This window comes from Cimex lectularius, unplaced genomic scaffold, assembly GCF_000648675.2.
Source record: "Cimex lectularius strain Harlan isolate CLEC.00 unplaced genomic scaffold, Clec_2.1 scaffold111, whole genome shotgun sequence".
NCBI classification, from domain to species: domain Eukaryota; kingdom Metazoa; phylum Arthropoda; class Insecta; order Hemiptera; family Cimicidae; genus Cimex; species Cimex lectularius.
In genome coordinates this window covers 1413358-1434595 of record NW_019392681.1, presented here as the reverse complement: position 1 = coordinate 1434595, position 21238 = coordinate 1413358, and the positions used below count along the sequence as shown (strand labels likewise).

Sequence of the window (21238 nt, the reverse complement as noted above, 5' to 3'; positions counted from 1 at the left end):
GAAAATGTGAGAAAACGCACTTTTTTTGTTAGCGATTTGCTTTCAAAGCGCCAAGATAACGATCCCGAGGATGAAAAGTGGTCCCTTTACAATACAATACAAGCTGGAAGAAAACTCTGGGGAGAAATAAACTCAATTGTCCACACCTAATGGTGTACTTTGTCCACAGATCATTATCATGCGATTTGATAGGATCCCTGGGATTTCTAAATCTTAACAATATATACGAGGAAATTGTGATATTTTCCTGGAAGTATTGCGATTGGACTGCTAACTCATGAAATTTTTAAAATTTATTGTGAAAAAAGCCTCTCGATTGGTTTTTTCTGGTGATACTGGTACTACCTATTATCAATGGTTTGTTTTCAACGGTCGGTCAAGGTTGTAAGCAGGGTGAAGCACGTCACGGATAAATGGATGACAAATGGAACTTGTCTTTTTTTGACGTGTCTGGCATGTAAGCGTTTCCAAAGACCAGACACAATCAGATTATCATATTTCTCCTTAAAGTCTGCTGGGTGATTCCTGTAGTCAATTTCTTCGACTTTTGGGTCACCACATTTTGGCCTTGAGCCATTCTCAGCGATGGTTCTCGGTTATAGGCAGGGCGAAGACGAGACAACTATCCTGTACTATTTTATTATTTGACATATGAAAAAAAAGACATCTCTTAAAATCTGTTTATATCTCTGACAGTTTGAACCCTAACTCTGCGGTTTGATCGTTCAGATCAACCTGGTCGGTGACATGCCACTCCCTCCTCATAACTCTAATCAACGGCCAGACCAGGCTAAATGGCAAAACGGTTATTTTTTAAACAATCCGGTGTTAGTATGTGCCCTGATAAGTATGAATTAACATTTAAACTGAAAAAATATTTAACATTATTATTAACTTCACTAATTTCGTGGTCCGCTTGACCAATTAAATCATTACAATTAATTAAGGTTTTTAGTTGAGATGAAAAAATTTGTTCGAATCCCGCTTTGGCCATTGACTTTTTTTCATCTCAACTAAAAATCTTAATTAATTGTAATGATTTAATTGGTCAAGCGGACCACGAAATTAGTGAATTTAAAGAATTAATATGAAGTACATTTCACTAAAGCTCTCCGTGGCCATTTCAATTGTCGTCGAGAATCCAAACCGATTACACGACATTTGAAAAATGGCGAAAGGGGGGGAAACTCATAAGGTGGGGTTGAGATGGGGAGTTGATGTCCGAGTGGATCGACGTCACGATAGCTCAGGTGGTAGAGCTTATCTAGCCGAAGATCGTGGGTTCGAATCCCGCTTTGGCCATTGACTTTTTTTCATCTCAACTAAAAACCTTAATAAATTGTAATTATTATTAACCATTATTTGGAGATCGTGTGATGAGATCTGGTGTGACGTAGGTTTTAGAGCTAACGTTTCGATCTTTATTGAGATCATCTTCAGGGCCTGATATTTATAAGATTGTTTAAATTTTACAAAAACATGTAGGACGTGGATGTGCATCTCACGATATGCGAATAATCATTAACTAACGGTCACTACAAACCACATTATTATTAACGCGGTTTGATCGACCAAGATCAACTTGACGGGCATCGGTGATTTGCCTCTCCCTGTTTATAACCCTGACAAACCAATACTGAAACTGAAAGCCACCGCGTTTATGATTAGTCTTTAAGCATTAAAAATTTTGTCAAATTTCAATTGTAAAAAGCATATACAAACGAACGCTATTAAAAATAAATAGTTTCATATATCTACATTTTTTTGCTTTTGAATATAATTTAATAAACCTATACGTTATATTTTATTTAGTTTTGTGTTGACCCGTGCTACGTAAAGTCTACTCCATGATAAAACGGGACCCTTGCTAATATTAGTATGAAGAGTGTCTATTTTTAAAAGTTCTCATCTCCCTTGTATAGAAAAGAGAGCCATTTTTTTTTTTTTTTTTTTTTACTCTCCGACCGTTTCCAAAATTCCAATATTTAGGACATATTAAATTTAGAATTAATTAGCATTCGTAGGAGGTCGGCTAAAATAATAATAAAATTAAGTTTTTTGTTTTGTTTAAAATAAATTAAAACGAGAAGTCAGAGCTTTAGAAAGATTCCTTTAGCAATTTCGCAGCCACCCCTTATCCCAAGGGCTTAATTAATCGCAGTAAAGACGGTAATTAAGCGCTCGCTATTTTCGGAATGGACGTCCGTTCCCTCGAGAAACTTGCCACGATCATTTGCCGTCACGCCTCGGCGCTTTTCATTACAAAGCTTAAATGTTTCGCTCGGCCGGATTGTATGCAAATTCAAACCTGGACTGTAAAGCATCCTAATTGAGAATGTTCAGCAGGGCCCCGGCTTCGTTTTCATCCCGCGTCTCCATTTCAATAAATCTATCTTTGTGTTGTGCATCTTGAACGGTGAAACAACCCGCCTTGAATCCGAGGAAGGCGGTCAGTTCTTATATTCAAAATAAAGTTTAATTTCACCAAAACACTGGATGTTCAACGCTTGTTGGAAGCGGGATACGATGTCTAACACTTTATAATGTCCCATAAGTGTTCTATAGTATTCATGTCAGGGGACCGTGCTGACCAATTCATAGTGGTCATCCCTACATCCTCCAGATAATGGGTTTCAACTCGAGTATGCGATTGAGCAATTTGTCCACAATAAATGGAGCGAATGAGACCGCTTCCAGAAGAATGTACTCAATGTACCTTAGTGCAGTCAAAGATCCATTCTTGGTTTGATCCATACCATAACTGTCTTTGAAATGGCCGTGGCTCACGCTTGGCACATGACGCAAATCGTTCTCCACGTCTTCCCCACTGTTCCAGTCATCTGATAGCTACAAACCAAGCAGGCACTCATCTTTGAAGAGAACAGCCCCCTCCCTGATCAATGGCTAAGCGAAATACTGATTTTTGAATAGACCCCTTTCTACTCCATGCCTCCAGTAGTAGAAAATGTGATGCCGGATATTTACAATCTTCGCTATTCTCACAAGTTTTCTGATGAATGTTTTAGAGCTCACCCTTACATTACGGACCGATGTCTAATCCGTGTAAACGTTCTATAGGATTCATGTCAGGAGAACGTGCTGGCCAATTCATTTTCGTAATCCCTACATCCTCCAAGTAATGGGTGACATCTCGACCATTACTCCAAGTTGTCCCCAATAAATGGAGCGAAGGAACCACAGCTTCCAGAACTACCTCAATGTATGTTGGTGCAGTCAAAGATCCATTCTGTACGATAATCAGTCCGGTGCGGGCATGGACATTGATTCCACTCAATACCACAACTGTCTGCCTTTGAAAAGTCTCTGACTTGGCCACAGGCAAATCGTTCTTCACGTCTTCTCCACACATCCCCGTCTCAGTTATCTGATTGTCGCAATTGCTTCTGATGACTGGTTTAGAGCTCACGATTATGGACCGTTTTGATTTGACTACCTACGGAGGAAGTCGTTAAATGAAGATTCCGTAGTGCGGTAAGAGCAATAAACCGATCATCTCTCGCAGTCGTACACGCGGTCGACCACTACTTCTTCTTCGATCAAGACTTCCGCTATAGAGCATTGTAAATGGTAGAGCGTGGTACACCCAGGAATTGCGCTATGTACGGTGGTACGTCCGCCGTTGGCATCTTTCCTTATCATTTAGTCATAGTACACACATTATTAAATGCCACCAATTATTACATTTATTCAGGTGCCTCCAAATAATTCTTTTTTTACCTGTAATAAATAAATACATGTAGATATCGCAGTTGAGTTTGGCTCCAATTTTCAAATTCACAGGATTCCACTATAAATAACGCTAAAATTGTTAAGGTCTGTTCCCATATATGCATCATTTCTTTCAAGGTTACTTTCAGTTTCTACAACCTTAATATTGTCGAAATCAAACGTGTGTTTATGTTGTTGTCTATGTTTAGATAGAGCCGTATCTGGTCTATTGGTATCGTCCTTAGTTCGGCCTTAGTAGATAATAGGAAAATCTTCCCACATAACTCAATATATAACATTTGATTTCTTTAACAAAGGGTCTTTACTTTTTAATCTAGTAAATAAGTTCTTTCCAATTTTGTTCTTAAACTTATACACTACTTTCAATTAATTAATCATTATGTAAGGTATTGGTTGAGATAAAAAACTCAGTGTCACGAGCGGGATTCGAACCCACGAACATCAGCTAAACACGCCGCTGCTCTACCACTTGAGCTATCGTGACTTCGATCCCCTCAGACACCAACTTCCCATCTCAACCCACCTTTTGAATTTTCCCTCCTTTTTGCATTTTCATTTTTTTAAATCTCAACTAAGGACCGTACATGAAGATTAATTAATTTAACGAAGTTATTTGGTCTCGGACCACGGACTCTAATGCGTTGGAATTACTCTAATGGACCTACACACTACTTTTACATTATCACAGTTCGATAAGCATTTCAATTTTTTAGAGGCATTATCTAAAAAAATAATGAGTGAAATTTTCTTCCTCAAACGGATAGGGTTTGGTTTGTGTTCGGTCCCATGCGTTGATTCAATAGCCTTTTGATCAAAGACACGGGGTACCCATTACTCTTCAGCATATTTACAACTTTTGGCTCATTTTCTATATGAAATTGAAGGTCGTTTAGTTTCAGGGCACGGCCTATTAGGTTAAAAGCCAGATTTATCTTCATTTGAAATGAATCTAAGGATGAGAAATGTAATAACCTATACGTACTGGTTTGTTTGGCTTCCATTGCTCCGTATCACTATTACATCTAGAAATGGAAGCTTTCCTTCTACTTCAATCTCACATGTAAATGGTAGTGTTGGGTGATATGAGTTAAAAGCATCCAATATTATATTCAGGTCTGTCTTTTTTATCTAGAGAAGGTCAGGGAATGTAATATATATTTATTCAATTGTAGAGCCCTGGGATAGGGATAGGGATAAAAGAGGCGGCCACAAGGCCTACTGCACCTCGACCTGAATAGATCTATTGTGCTCTCCTGTTATTTATAACTCGCTGGCCAGCTATTGCTGCTTTGCCAGCGGTTCCTTGGTGTAGGATCTTGCTTGTGGTTTTTCTTGTCCTAGTTGCAAGAAGCTGTACCTACATAGACCTTCACAGAAACATAAAATGTGTTCTGCGGTCTGCTCCTCTTCCTGGCAGTATCTGCACAGTGTTTCTTCTGTCTGTATTCCTATCCTTTGCATGGGCTTTCTTAAGTGGCAGTGCCCTGTCAGGAGTCCAACCTGAATCCTGGTTCGGTTGCTCTTCCAGTAATTCTTTTGTAAGTTTTGCGGATTGTCCTTCTATGAATCTCTTCGCGTGCCTATAGTATTGTTCCACCAGTTTTTGGACTCATTAAGGATCCATTTTAAGATGTATCCTCTCTTGTGGTAGGCTGCTATGGTTCTGGGCCCATAGACCTTTTCGTTGCCTCTATGCCCGAATGACCAGGGACCCATGCCAGGGTCAGGTCATTAGGGTCGCTGACTTCCGTCCGGGCCTCCATGCATTTCCAAACATTAGAGCCTGAAGAAGGCTTAATAAAAGCTTGGCAAAATACAACAGTATTCATTTTGGACCATATCCCTGATCCTCAAACGAAACATCGTCATATCCTCGATGGTCGATAAATCTCTGTTTGATAAAGGATATAATCCTTTATTTTAGTGTTAAAGGATTAGTATCACTCTATAAAGGTAAACAACTAGTTACTAATTTTGGGTTTACGCTTTTGTCTTTGAGTAAATGTGTGTAAGTGGGTCTTGAGTAAACGCTAATATATTCTCTCTTTCTATAAATTTTGTATAGCGGTTTGACTTTCCATTTATACATAATTTTGAATCTTGTCGGTTTATTGTGAGTAGAATTATAAAAAAAGAGGCAGTTCTTTTTTCTAAAATAAAGTTAATTCATTCAAACGCATCGATATCCTCCTTTGCTGTAGTTGATTTTTTTTTAAAAATGACAGATAGGAAAAGGGTGTGAATAATTAACTATTTAATTTTAATCTGGCATCGTTTCTACTCATTCTTTTAAAATATCTTAAAGCTTAATTTACATCCTCATAATAATCATTTTCTAGTTCAAATCAGACGCCCTCTGACCCGATTATAACATCCTTTTTCCATCTGCCTTCATTTGGGGGAGTGTTTAACATGTGGCCCGAGCCGAAATTTTAATCAGTGAAATATCGAATAGATAGCGGGAAAGAGGACCTTTGGATTTGAGATAAAGCTATCCCTCCGGCCCTTAATATCGGACAAGAGGCTCGTATTAAGGGCACTTGGTGTAATAATATGTCACGTAGGGCGGCGGCGGGGTGATGTTCAAAGGAACTACCGAGTTTGGAAATTCGCCGAGGCTGGACAAAGGCCTAGAAATCTCTTTCGTACCTTGACGTTCTTCTTTGACAGCCAAAGGTACTGGAAAAGCCAAAACAAAATACCTTTGTTCAGGGCAAAACCTTTTTTCTCCTTAAAGTTAGATAGATATAGATCAAAACTTATTATCGTTGAATAAATAACCTTTTATTCCAAAACAGTAAAATAAATCAAAGGAAATACTCTTATTTTCTAGAGTTTTTCCATTAGTAATACAATAATAAAAACAGGTAGTTTAATCGTTTCCATCTTGATTTGTCTATCATTACTGTAATGGTCCGTTAGACGCTTTTAACATGAAGCATCTTCAGCTGTTAATCAGAGTTAAAAACATCGGAGGCAAAGTGTCGACTCCTTTAGAACGAAGGATAAATTTTAAAAAATCTTTTCTCACCCTACTTATAACCCTGACGGATCGTTGAAATGGCGCGACTATCTCTGATGTTTACATACAGTCCTATTGTAGTTTTTGTTTATCCATAGTTTGAGTTATAAGCAGAATGAGACAGGACACCTATTCTACTACGCGAATATTATAAACAGATACTGGAAACATGCCTCCTTGGCCCTAAGTATTTTTGTTGATTGTCAGGGTTATAAGCAGGGAAAGGCTAGCTACGAATCCTTCCATTAACAAGTACGTCGGTTGTGTCAAATGCAACCGATGAACGGAAATATTGTTCTCACAGTGCCTATACCCTACCTAACATTGATTATGTTGAAATGCCGAAACCCAATCAAAAAGAACCAGTAAAATAGCAAACTACCATAAAAGATTAGGAAGAAAAATGTTAATTTCAAGAATCAGCAGTATCAATCGCTTAGAAAGTTTGTCCGTTATCGCAGACTTTGAACGAGAGGCATGTTGTAGTTTTTGTCCATCCCTTGTTGAGGCGAGGTACTGGAGAGTATTTCGCGTGCTTATATCCCTGACGAAGTGATGAAGATTGCCGAAAATTGTCAGACGAAATTAGAGGTTAATTATCCGTTATTGTCAATCGTCTAGACTATCCTTGGTCTGCCTATTATGTCTGATTTTGGTTTAGACTGCACTTGCTGATCTTTTTGGTTGGTCAAGGTTATAAGCAGGATGAGGGTCAGACTTTTTCCATTTATATGGGCGTCGCCTGGGTGAGATTCACAAAAACAGAAAAGTTGCCTTGTCCTCAACATTGACCAATTTCTAAAATGGAGACAGACCGTAAGGAAACCTCACCTTGCAAATTTGGATAAAACTAATAATTTCAATAATTAACGTTATCATTAGAATATAGCGTTTGTTAACGCTGATTTTGACTAAGAGTTCTGTTATTGCACGTGTATATAGTGTTGAGGTTATAAGCAGGGTGAGGCAAGGTACCGATTCTACTAAAGTACATTGTTATCTTATTCAGAAAAACAGACATACGATTTATTTTTACTTTTCAAAGTCGTTAATTTGTTATGTGGCTGTTATGGTTCACTGGAGGTGAAATAGCCCTCGTTTCTAATAGTTGTGTAACGTTAGTAACAATTCATTATATTTCCGATAGTCCGATTGACCAAATAACTTCTTTCAATTAATTAATCTTTATGTAAGGTATTGGTTGAAAAGAAAAAGTCAGTGACACGAGCGGGATTCGAACCCACGACCTCCTCTACCACTTGAGCTATATGAAAAAGTGACTGAAATGAATCTGAATCTGAATGAAAAATTTCAAGACTTCACTAAAGCTTTCCGTGGCCACTTCATTTGTCGCCGAGAATCGAAATATATTTACACGACATTTGAAAAATGGCAAAAAGAAGGGAAAATTCGTAAGGTAGTTTGAGGTGGGAAGTTGGTGTCCGAGTGGATCGAAATGATAGAGGAACAGCGTATCTAGCCGAAGGTCGTGGGTTCGAATCCCGCTCGTGACAATAACTTTTTCATTTCAACCAATACCTTACATAAAGATTAATTAATTGAAATTAGTAACAATACTAAAAACTCAAACGATTAAATTATTCTAAAAGAAATTACTTGCACATTGGAGTTATATTCCTGTCAATATTTATAAAGCATAGAAGGCTTGAACGTGGCATGCTAATTATGAATGCATTAACGGTTTTTATTACCGTTATCGTAGGTTTAAGGATCACGTCCGACTCGGTAATAAAATATTGCAAAACCAAAAGGAAACCAGTTAGTTTAAAATAAATCATGCAATTTGGTGTTTTACATGGCAATTAGAGGTTACTGAAAAATATATGTATTCATAAGTGAGTGCCAGTTAATTATTACAAAGTTGCAAACAAGAGACAGAACGGAATTATACACGGAGTTAAAATTTAATTTAATTTGCTCGGTAGAAAGGTGGAAATCCTTATGGATTTGTCTTATCCTCAATTGTAACAGCCCCAGTTATTGCGTTGATGACGTAGAGCAGCTTAATTTATGTGCTGTTAAAAAAAAAAGTTAAATGTTTAAACCCGCCCTGTAACATTTTCCACTATTAGAAAGTAGGACGTCCGATGAACCAGTTAGCCCATTCACTGGAAAACTTGACCATATTCCAGGAAGGTGAGTTCCTCCCGCTTTGGAACGTAAATCAAGTCCCATTCTATGTAAATAAGATCCTACATCCGTTCCACACAGATCGACGCCTGGCCGTACATAACAACAGATACACGCCCGGATTCGATAACTAGCACTTTTTTTTCTTCTCCTTCTTTTAATTTTTTCAACCTTAAGCCGTGTCCGACGGTAATTCAACGGCCGTACAACTTGTGTGCCGTCGCCTCTTGAATAACTGATTGTGTAGGCTCTCTTTGATGAATCTATCTGTGCACATGTACACTTAACCATGAACAAAACAAGTACAAAAATCCTACAACTTTTATTTTTGACTCTTCACGGTAATGAAAAATCTATGATCAAACTAAATCTGGAATATATTTAAAACGTTCTGAAAATGTTACAAACACAAAATCGGAATGGAATAAAAAGACTGAAAAAACTTGATTTATTCTAAATGAGAAGGGAATAAAATCTCTGACAGTAAAACAGAATGCTTAATTATCTAGCCTCATAGACTTTTATACACAACTTTTGGTGGGCTTACGACCTTTTCACATACATGTTCGATTTTTAAATATGTAATTTTCTGCATGTTTTACTATTAACATTATTATGGATATATTGTGATGTAAAAAGTCTATATGTACGGTTCATTCAAAGTTAGTAAGAGAGAAAAGCTTCTTTGTGTGTGTGTGTGTGTGTGTGTGTGTGTGTGTGTGTGTGTGTGTGTGTGTGCGTGTGTGTGTGTGCGTGTGTGTGTGACAGCGAGACAGAAAAAGAGAGCGTGAGAGAAGAGAAAGAAGATACAGAAGGAGACAGAAAGAGAGAGAGAAAGAGCAAGCAAGAGAGAAAACGAGAGAGGGCAAGAGAGAGAGAGGGACAGAGGGAGAGAGAACGAGAGAACAAGCAAGGAAGAGAGAGAGAAAGAGATAGCAAGCAAGGGAGAAAACGAGAGAGAGAGCAGGAGAAAGAGAGAGAGATAGGGAACGAGAGAACAAGAAAGGAAGAGAGAGAGAAAGAGATAGCAAGCAAGGGAGAAAACGAGAGAGAGAGCAGGAGAAAGAGAGAGAGATAGGGAACGAGAGAACAAGAAAGGAAGAGAGAGAGAAAGAGATAGCAAGCAAGAGAGAAAACGAGAGAGAGCAAGAAAGAGAGAGAGAGAGAACGAGAGAGCAAACAAGGAAGAGAAAGAAAAAGAGAGAGAGAAAGAGAACGAGGGAACAAGCAAGGAAGAGAGAAAGAGATAGCAAGCAAGAGAGAAAACGAGAGAGCAAGGGGGAGTGAAAACGAGAGAGAGAGAGAGAGAACGAGAGAACAAGCAGGGAAGAGAGAAAGAGATAGCAAGCAAGAGATAGAACGAGAGAGCAAGCAAGGAAGAGAAAGAAAAAGAGAGAGAGAAAGAGAACGAGAGAGCAAGACAGGAAGAGAAAGAAAAAGAGAGAGAGAAAGAGAAAGAGTGAGAGCGAGCATGCGAAAGAGGAAATAAATTTTATTATAACCTGGGGACAAGTTCTTTTAAGCACAACTGGAAGAGAGAGAAAGAAAGAGAGAGAGTGAGATGGAGTAAGTGAGTGAGAGCTGAAACAAGAAAGTGAGGGACTGAGAAACAGTACTAAAACATAAGAAAAGAGAAAGTGCGACAAGAGGGGTGAAGAAGAAGAAGTAAAAGTAAAAGTAAAAAAGAAGTTCTCAGTAAAAGAGGAAAATACAATATTATTTTCCAAAATGTACTTTTCTATTTTTAAAATATCTGTGATGGATTGTTGGTGTTCACGCGCTTGCTGGAATTTACGTTAGGATTTACTCGATGCCGTATGATAAGCGATTTGAGTGTATGATTGATCGCCTGTTCAGGCTGATAGGTCGTTTCGTGCCTGAAAGTTGTTCTCATGGAAAATTGAACCGATAAAAGATGAAACGTCTGATAAAGGAGAGCAATTTTCACGGCAGATCATCATTCTATAATTATAAAAATAAATGAAAAAGTTTCATATTTTAATTGTTGTGAGGTATTTGTATTGTCTTCATCAAAAAATATGAACCTTAATGTCTCAATTTAGCCGTATTTGTTCCTTACTAATTTGAAACAAACAGTCGATTAATTAACAAGCAGTTGACGTGAATAATCTTCTTACGGAGTCTAAAGTTAAACATCCATTTTACTTGATTTGTGTACAACAGGAATTTAATTTCTCACTTATAATAAGGAGAATGTATTTGTATATTATTTTTCATAAAATGATCATTGTTAAAATTGTTCAAATTTGCATGACAAAGTATGAGTCGCAAAAGGGATATTGTTTGAAATTTATTTGACCCTCCTGCGTAATAAATAAGAAGAGAATATTGAGAAGAGGGAAATAGATTCTCCTCAAAGCCAGGACATTAATCTCATCGAAAATTTATGGGATTACCTAGATACGAAATAAGCCGAGCACCCTAGGCCTCTCTAAAGGTTTCTCCTACAAAAAATCGTTAAACGATGTCACAATGTTAAACAAGCTAAAATATTAAAAAGTTTTATGTACTTTGGTAATTGTAGAAATTCTTTAGTTCGAAAACCTATCAAAAATTTTTATTTACAGCCTAACTGTGGGTAAAGTACAGATGTTGCCAAAATACGTATTATTTATCAATTATTGCTATGAGACAATTTACGTTGTAAGCAGTAATAATTAAACTGTTTTTGGTTTGTCCTAGATTATTTTTTTCTGGCCGGCTAGGTACCGCTAGGGCTATGCTTGGGACCTTCCATTTTTGTTGAAACTTCGGCCACTACATTATTCATCCTAAATGGCACTTCCACACGTGCTGAAAAGGCTTCGCAACCATCTTGATACGTCCATACGTATATTGGGCCTAACCTAAGTTTGGCAGGTCTTAGGACACTGTGGATCCACCGTCATTCCTGCTAATAAATACATTCACGTTATTAAAAAGATTCACACTATCTTGAAACTTCATACTTATACATAAGTATGTTCATACAAGTAAAAATTTATGAGACACCGGTGTTTTACGACGGTGTCTCGTCCACAATTACCAAAAAAAGATATACATATATAAAACTAACATAGGCTGGTGGGTCCGCAAGGTACTGTATATTCCTCCACAGGACCACCTACATATACATAAAAAATTCAATCTAATAAATACATTCGTATGATTTGTACAGATAAAATTTGATCTGTAATATAATTAATCTGTAATTTATCTGTAATAAAAATATTTCATATTACGACCTCTTTCATTTTAAACTCAATTTCCCGCCCCCCCAAAAAAAACTAGCCTAATTTGGTGATGGTGGAAGTATTATTTTATATATATATAACTATTTTAAATATTTCTTTTAGGGTTTCCTAGCACAATTCACCCATATTTTACGGATAAACTAAACATAACAGTTTATGATTTTTGCTAGGCAAATTATTATTTCATAATTTTTTTTGCATTTGTGCTAGAAAACTCTAAAAAATGTATAAAATAATAATTAAGTATAAACCAAGAACAGAAGAATATAATTGAAAAGTGCCAGAAAACCCCCAAAAAATATACATACACGTATGTATGGACATAAAATAATAATTTATCCTAGCATAAACTAAAAACGGATTATTAGTAAAATATTGACGAAGAAAGCGAGAAAATCCTAAAATATATATAATAATTTGACCCAGCATAAACTAAGAACAGTTTGTTGGTAAAAATATAGGTGAAGTATGCTAGAAAATTCTAAAAAATGTATAAAATAATAATTAAGCAAAAACGAAGTACAGAATAATATAAGTGAAAAGTGCCAGAAAACCCCCAAAAAATATACATACACGTATGTATGTACATAAAATAATAATTTATCCTAGCATAAACTAAGAACAGCTTATTAGTAAAATATTGATGAAAAAAGCGAGAAAACCCTAAAATATATAAATAATAATTTGACCTAACATAAACTAAGAACAGTTTATTAGTAAAATATAGGTGAAATGTGATAGAAAACCATTTAAACAAATTATATAAAGTAATAATTTTCTTATGGTTATCAATTCCATAATCATGAAACCCCATTATTTGCGTGTGTAAACTCTCCCACTAATTAATTGTGCGCCTCAATTAATTGTAAAATACAGCATGGAATCTACTTTATTAATTAAAAAAACGTGATAAATGTACTTTTGTAATTTTGCATTTGTAAATTTAAAGGGGACGACTTTACCAAGATAATTTACGTTTGTTTTTCCTTTGGTTTGGGACCGAATCAATAAGCCCTTAAACCCTAAGAAAATGAAAATGAAACGAACCTCTATTTACCCTGGAGTCACGAGAAAGGGAAAAAACACTTTTCCGTCCTGTGTAAGCAAATCTGGGCCAGGAGACCCTTGAACCGTACTTCCTCGACGGCACAAAGATCTATCTAAACTCGGCGTAAAAACTTTCAACTTAAGACAGAAAAATGACGCTTTTACAACCCGGTTGATTAATAGAATATGTTAGAAAGGGCGAAAAGACGGTGAAATCGGCCGAATCCGTGACGCCGCCGACCCGGGACGCGGCGTGAATACAAAAGCATCCGGAATTAAAAAGCCCAACGGCCGAAGGCTCAAGTCACTTTTTATCACCTATTAAAGCACACAATGTAGCGGGACTGTACGCAAAGTGTTGGCGGAATTTATTTGTAAATACGAGCCTGGTATTGACGCAGACGAGAGGCAGACAGCGATAAGGGGACATGTGCCCTTACGAGATACCAAAAAAGAACTTAAAAGCCACTCTTGGGGGAACAAGGTCATCTTGAAATTCCAATTAATGCTCGAGTGCTACTTTTAGATTAAGAAGTTTAAAAAATGTAATTTAACCCTGAAGACGACATCAGCCCTTAAAAGATATCCTTAGAAAACACGTATGACTTGATTTTACCGATCTTCAAACATCTGGTGAATCCTTCAATAAAGCATGAAAGCTTTTAAAGATACGATGAACTTATCCTAGTGGTTTTTTATAAATCTCAACTAACAGATAATATTCATTCTCTATTATTTTACGAACCGATACATATATTTTTTACACTGTCGACCATTCTTTTTGTTGTCAAGATGAATCAAACTATGCTAAGCATGTTTGCCTGGCTTAATGCTGTTATATTTACGAATAGGGAAATGTCTAATCCGGCTCTTAGAAAAATATTTGTCTTGTGCGGTTTTGATTGAGCGTTCCGGATTAAAAAAGATTAGAAGCGGTTTGAAAGGATAAAGGTGGTTTCTGACTAGGAGGGTACAATCTAGGAGAGAGGACAAACAGATTTCGTAAACTTTAGAAGTCAATAAGATATTAAAAATATATGGACGTTTACATCACGATTCCTTCAAAAGAAAAAATCTAGTCGTTGAAGAGGGTGATGAATTTGCTTCCACGACACCCGCATTATATCCCAGACATGGCCCCTGCAACTACCACTCCCCTTAAGAATAATGATTTATTCACGTTTGGGAAAAACGTAAAACGTTTCATACATTTGAAAAAACAAATAGAGAAGCCGTTGTTGATTTAAAAAGTAATGAGAAAAGGATTCATCAAGGAATTGTGTTTCTACTGCACCAACACTACAGTCCTGAATAGTCTTCTTCGGTCACCCATCCCTTTTAAGCAATAACCCATTTACTTAAGAGGAAAAGTTACATCTATTTAAATATTGAAAACTGGAGAGGAAGATTATTTTCAAAAGATACTCAAGGGCAGGAGTCATCAGAAAACAGTGTTTATTTATTATTATGGTTTTACGAGGGTTCGCACAGCAGAGGTTATAATCAACCCCCGGGGTGCCGGTGTTTATGAAAAACAGCCCATTTGTAAGTATGTCGGGTGCAATGCAGGCCCGCTGGATTCGAACCAGGGACCTTTACCTTCAGTGATGAACGCTGGGTCAAGCCTAATCCGATGTGGCCACCGACGCCCCCAGAAAACAGTGTTTCTACTAAACCCAACAATACCAGGTTCATTCAAGCTTATCGCTTACTGGCCTTTTTCCTTAAAGGAAATTGCACCATTTATGTGAAGAAGTTAAAACAAATCGACGACAAGAAGTTGTTCTGAGGGAATTAAGCTTCTATCGCACATTCAGATTACCACCTTTCAGGGGGCCCACTTCTTCAATAAAAATTCGTTTAATCCATTTGAAGGCGTAAAAATTACAATAGAGAACTATTTCCAGTCAAAATCTGTGTACTGTGACACCAGAGAATTGGAGCACTATTTCACCCACCCCATTCTTGTCTTTGGTCCATCAGACAACTATCTATTACGAATCCTGCATTACTTTTTTTTATAAAAACGTTTTAGACATCAAAAGATTTAAAAACAAAGTAGAATACTTTTTCAATAAAATTCAAAGTAGTGGCCCCCCTCAATTTTTACCTTGCTTCAATAGATAATACGTTTTACCAGCTTTCGCATAACCTTTGTAAAATAAAAATGTTAGACACTATGGAAGATGTAAAAACAGTTTTGAAAAATTGTTTCAATCAACATAAAAGTAGAAGTACCACCAGCTTTAACCATACCCCAATTACAGTTCTGACCTTGCTACTTTAGACCAACACCTGTTAAAACCACGGATATTTATCCTCAAGGAGAAACTGTTTCATCTATTTGGAGAGATAAAAACAGTAAAAGAAGCCTTTTGAGATTAAAATCCAGCTAGACATGGGAATTGATAATCTACTGAAGCTCACACTACTGGCCTTGCTCCTTGACACTATAGTATCTAAAGAATAAATACTTTCTTAAATAAACACCATTTCATACACTTAAAGATTAGTAGAAAACTTTTACAGTTCACACGAAGGGGTGGTACCACCAGGGGATTGAGGATCTACCACACCCCCATCACAGTCCTGACCTAGCTAACTCAGACTACCACCACTTTGAAGCACGAGCTCACTTCCTTAAGGCGAAACGATTTCTTAAATTTGAAAATGGAAAAAAATGGAAAAGAAACTGCTTAAGATCAAAAGCCAAGGATGTGGTATGTCAAAAAAATAGATTTCTACTTTACCTTGATTTTACATAACAATTGGTTTCTACTAGTGTCCTGACCTTGCTTCTCCATGCTACTGCATCTTAATAAAAATATTTGCCAAATACCTTAAGGCGAAACCATTTCTTAATTATTTTAAACCATACTAACTCCAATTGGAAAAGAAACTTTTTATATAAAAAAATACAAGGAGTAATACGACAAGGGAATTGATTTCTATAGCGCCCAACTACCGTCCCTTCATTGCCTAATTTCCTAAGGAAAACTGATCAACAGAATATTGACATTACCTGAATGGGTTCTTTGGAGGCTGGAAGATGCGAAACTGTGTCTTCTGTGGTTTGTGTTGTTCTGAGAGACGTTGTAGTAAGCCGCTGTGCCTCTTCCGAGTACGACCCTCTCATGGTCGCTGGATCGCCTCATCCACTTTCGCTCTTCTGGTGCCATGTCGATAGCCCTCGGGCCTCCCTGGCATAATTCTTCGGCGTCATTTCCCAAACGAAAATACGACGGGTTGTCTGTAAAAAGAAGGTTGATTTAAGTTAATCCTTTGATATACTTTGAAACCAACTAGAAACATAGTTCAGATGGACCATTTGATTAATGCTTAGTATCGTTTTATTTCAAATTTAATTTATTTTTTGTGGAAAAAAACGGAAAAAAGTCGTCCGACCAGGAGGACCAGTTAGAACAAGGTTAGAACACGAGGCCATCGTCGTTTTAGTGGATGATAAGTGGTCATTGAGGAAAAAGCTTGGGCTAGTGGTTTGGGTGAAGGAGTAGGGTGGAGTGGAAATTGAGGAAGCTAGGATCAGATACTTCACGAATAGGATTTTAAGATCTTGACGGATTGGTGACGTAAAAGGAAGGGTTGAGGATACATCGAAAACGTTAGATTAAGAGGTTTGGATTCGTTGTAGGTTGGAAGATTTCCCCGATCCCAACAGTTCGACCCCGTAAGCCCAATGATGAGTGTTTTATAAGCGGTTTGTTTATTATGTTTGCTTACAATTAGTGTTCATTTTGGTAGGTGTCTTCTTGTCTTTTTTGCTTCAGCCTGGTTTGCCTCCGAGTACACCAGTTGATAATGAGGCTCAGATATTTTTGGATTATATCTGAGGCTAGGATAGGATTGGAATGTGTAGGTAGGATTACGGTGAAGTCCGCGGGTTGTGAGTCGTGCGTTTGGACGTGTAGATGGGTAAAAGATTAGACCTAGGATACTTCCTTGTGGAACGCCAGTTTTAATTGACGTGAGGGGTGAAAAATCGGTGCCGATTCTTACGTTAAACCATCGATCCGAGAGGACTTCGGAATGAGATAGAAGGAGTTTGTTTAGAAGTTACAATAAATTAAGGTTTTTAGATGAGATGAAAAAAGCTAATGGCACGAGAGGGATTCGAACCCACGACCTTCGGCTTGATACGTCGCTGCTCTACCACCTGAGCTATCGTGACCTCGATCCACTCGGACATCAACTCCCCATCTCAACCCCACCTTATGAGTTTTCCCTCCTTTTGCCATTTTTCAAATGTCGTGTAATCGGTTTGGATTCTCGACGACAATTGAAATGGCGACGGAGAGCTTTAGTGAAGTGTACTTCATGTTAATTCATTAAATTCACTAATTTCGTGGTCCGCTTGACCAATTAATACTTTACAATAAATTAAGGTTTTTAGTTGAGATGAAAAAAGCTAATGGCACGAGAGGGATTCGAACCCACGACCTTCGGCTTGATACGCCGCTGCTCTACCACCTCGATCCACTCGGACACCAACTCCCCATCTCAACCCCCCTCATTAGAAGTCCGGGGTGGTTTGACATTAAATCGCCCGTCCGTTATTGTTTATGTGAGAGTTAACAAATACACAGACCAATTAGAAGAAACACATCGAAGTTCGCAATAAAAACATTGATTTATCTCTAAAGTTTCTGTTTCAATGAAACGAGAAGGTTTGTTATCTTTGTATTAACCGAAATCAATGTTTATGCACATTGTGTTTCAACTGGGCTTATTCAACATGACTGATCAAAAATAAACCAATTTATTATTCAGTAGCCTGTATAGTTTGATTAATTTAAGTTGAATTTTGAGTTTAAACTGTTTTATTTGTTATTGTCACGATATAATGACTGCTTTTGTCTCATTGGATTGTTTGCTATAGTGAAAATTGTATTCAACATGTTCCATTTTATAAAAAAGAAGCTACTACCATACGTTTCTGTAGAATGCCATTAACACGAGCAAACGTTACAAACAACATTTACAGGTTTTAGAAAGAGGAATTTTAACTTCTGTTTATACGGATCGGGTTAAAAAAAATTTCTTTATGTTATCCACGCCTCGGATTTGAAAGAGGGTGAAAATTTATTATTGTTCGTTCCTCCTCTAATGGAACTCGGCCAATGTTTATAGTTTTAAATGGTATAACTTAGCCGTCGCCTTGTCTGTAATGTAACGCCGAGTGACAACACCAAATTTTCGAATAACTAACCCGTGTTCATTATTCGTATTTTTAAAAAGAAGCAGACAAGAAATATTTTAATCTAATATCCTTTTTCACCCTGTTTGACTAAATATAAGCTTCGACTTGACTGACTATAACTTTTTAACAAGAAAATCAAAATCTGGGCATTTTAAAAAATAGATAACCTCTATATAAATTAATCTTGATTATATGGTAAGCTTAATGATGTTTGCGTTACCGCCGAATAGTTGCTGCAGCAGACAGATTAGGCCCTCGGAGGACCTGGCTCCAGAAGAAGGGTCATTTGAGTATCTGGCCCTCGGAGGACCTGGCTCCAGAAGAAGGGTCATTTGAGTATCTGGCCCTCGGAGGACCTGGCTCCAGAAGAAGGGTCATTTGAGTATCTGGCCCTCGGAGGACCTGGCTCCAGAAGAAGGGTCATTTGAGTATCTGGCCCTCGGAGGACCTGGCTCCAGAAGAAGGGTCATTTGAGTATCTGGCCCTCGGAGGACCTGGCTCCAGAAGAAGGGTCATTTGAGTATCTGGCCCTCGGAGGACCTGGCTCCAGAAGAAGGGTCATTTGAGTATCTGGCCCTCGGAGGACCTGGCTCCAGAAGAAGGGTCATTTGAGTATCTGGCCCTCGGAGGACCTGGCTCCAGAAGAAGGTTCATTTGAGTATCTGGCCCTCGGAGGACCTGGCTCCAGAAGAAGGGTCATTTGAGTATCTGGGTCCCCTGTTCCGATTATTGGAGGAAAAATTTTATTATAACAATTTTATTGCATATGGTAATGATAGTTTTCGAGAAACTCCACCACCCTAACTGAGTGAATTGTAAACAAATAAAAATGTACTGTAGGGGTGTGAATGGATTTGGGATCTGATTGCGTTGGGGGTTAAAATGATGGACCCTGGAGCCCCACCTCGGTAGCTAGACGGGCCAAGATCGAAGTTTGACTCCGAACTGCCAACAGCCGGGGTGGGTGATTCTGGAGGCCTTCCGGTAATTTATTGTAAATTACACAAGCTTGAATTGCCGTTGGACTGCGAGAAATGATAGGCTCAACTCTATACATCGTGTGCAGATTTGACTTATATAAAATCATTAATTAGTAATATATCATGAGTGGGTACAATATAAATAAAATTGTTCTTACTAAAAACATTGAATTTTTTATAATCTCCCAAACCTAACACTGAGAATGTCAAAATGAAACTCGTCTGTTGCAGAGTGGATTGCCAGACCAGAATAGTCATTATCGACAAATTTTAAAAAATATTATTATTTTTTATTATAACTGCATTGGTTTGATTTAATAAGTAAAGCTCATAACTTATAAATAATACCATGGAAACATAAACAATAACCATCCAGTCATGGAAGCCGTTACGAGATTGAGAAGGCCTGGGATATCTGGTTGGGGATCACATACTGCAGTGACGTGTTGAGCGAAGAGTTAGCGTTTGTCGTCATCGGGTTTGGCCAAACATCCATCAACCCGTTGGATTTTGTCTTTCTCAATCCAGGTCCGTCGGAATTCTTCCTTGAGACTGCCCCAACCCTTGGTTACAAAATAATGGTGCAGCCTTGAGGGCGTGGCAACCTCACTAAAGCACAAGCTGGATTCGTGTCGGCCTTAAGGTCGGCAGGGGACGGCGGGTGCTTTATCAGAGGCACACGAGGTTTAGGGTACCAGATCCTGTCTGCATAGACGGGGAGGGTGCATAACCATCTGTACTACGGGGTAGCAGAAATATTCCAAAGTTCAGCCCTGCCACAATGGGAATGGACTCGTAGTGGTTAGTGGTGATGCTCTTAGCGGGAACAGAGAAGAGGCTGTTCTTCTATCTGTGACCTCCGCCCAAGCACTTACGTATGACCTTCGTTGCAACCCCGTCCTCACGGGAGACGAAGGATCGGACCATCGAAGCGTATAGCGTTGAGGACACTCAGACTATGCTGACGGAGTCCCTCGAATGCATGAGGAATGGCGGATGGGACGGATAGTGGTCGGTGGTGCCTACACGAATGGCGTCCTTTACCGAAGGCAGTCTCCGCTAGGGGTGGTTAGCAATTCCACTTTAAACAAAACCGCGGACCTGGGAGAGTGGCCTTCTCTACCTAGGGAGTGCTTGGGAGACCAGGCTGATACATTTCAGCAACTTAGGATAACCCTTTACGCGCGTCATACGGTCTGATGCTTACTGCATATCCTTCCACTCGGAATGGCCGGTATGGCGTTAAAGATCCTCATTGTCCTTTTCAGGACGAACGAATATTTGGGAACTTTATGCCTGATGGATTGTAAGGGATGAATTGTTGTAGTGCAGTTCGTTGGACAGCTTTCTAGTTAAACGATTGAATATTCTTTTGTCGCAAAGGTTCAACTATGATGCCATATTGCCAAATTTCAAATATTATTGTTAGTATTCAACTTCTAATTTTTTAGTGTAATTTAATTCTGATAATGTAGTTTATTTCATTTGTTTTGTTGTAATTTTAAATCGACATAGCTAATACAATTACACTACAAGATCCAATTCTTCATCCTTTAAATAAAACGAGGAACAACCGCTTGACATTTTCAGTATAGAGGGAAAACGGATTTGACTTTACAATTAGATCGATTTGTGCAAATTAAACCAGTTTAATTAAGAATTTAATTATCTCATGACTGAACAAACAGACTGTTACCGTTAGATAGAATCATTCGCTTATAATAAACTAATTAAATCTAATTTTTTAAGCTGAAGATCGGTTGGTGTGAAAAAGGAATAGTTTATGAAGGAGGGGATGATTGATACAAATGATAAA

At 38.0% G+C, this 21238-nt stretch overlaps 1 protein-coding gene across 1 annotated transcript in view; it reads right to left on the bottom strand.

Annotated features, from left to right (window-relative positions):
• Window positions 1-21238, bottom strand: part of LOC106668641 (phosphoinositide 3-kinase adapter protein 1) — a 139953-nt gene that overhangs the window by 84845 nt on the left and 33870 nt on the right. Inside the window, exon 3 of the mRNA XM_014397574.2 lies at window positions 16247-16474. Coding sequence (XP_014253060.1) covers window positions 16247-16474 — 228 coding nt within the window. The remainder of the gene's footprint in view (window positions 1-16246; window positions 16475-21238) is intronic.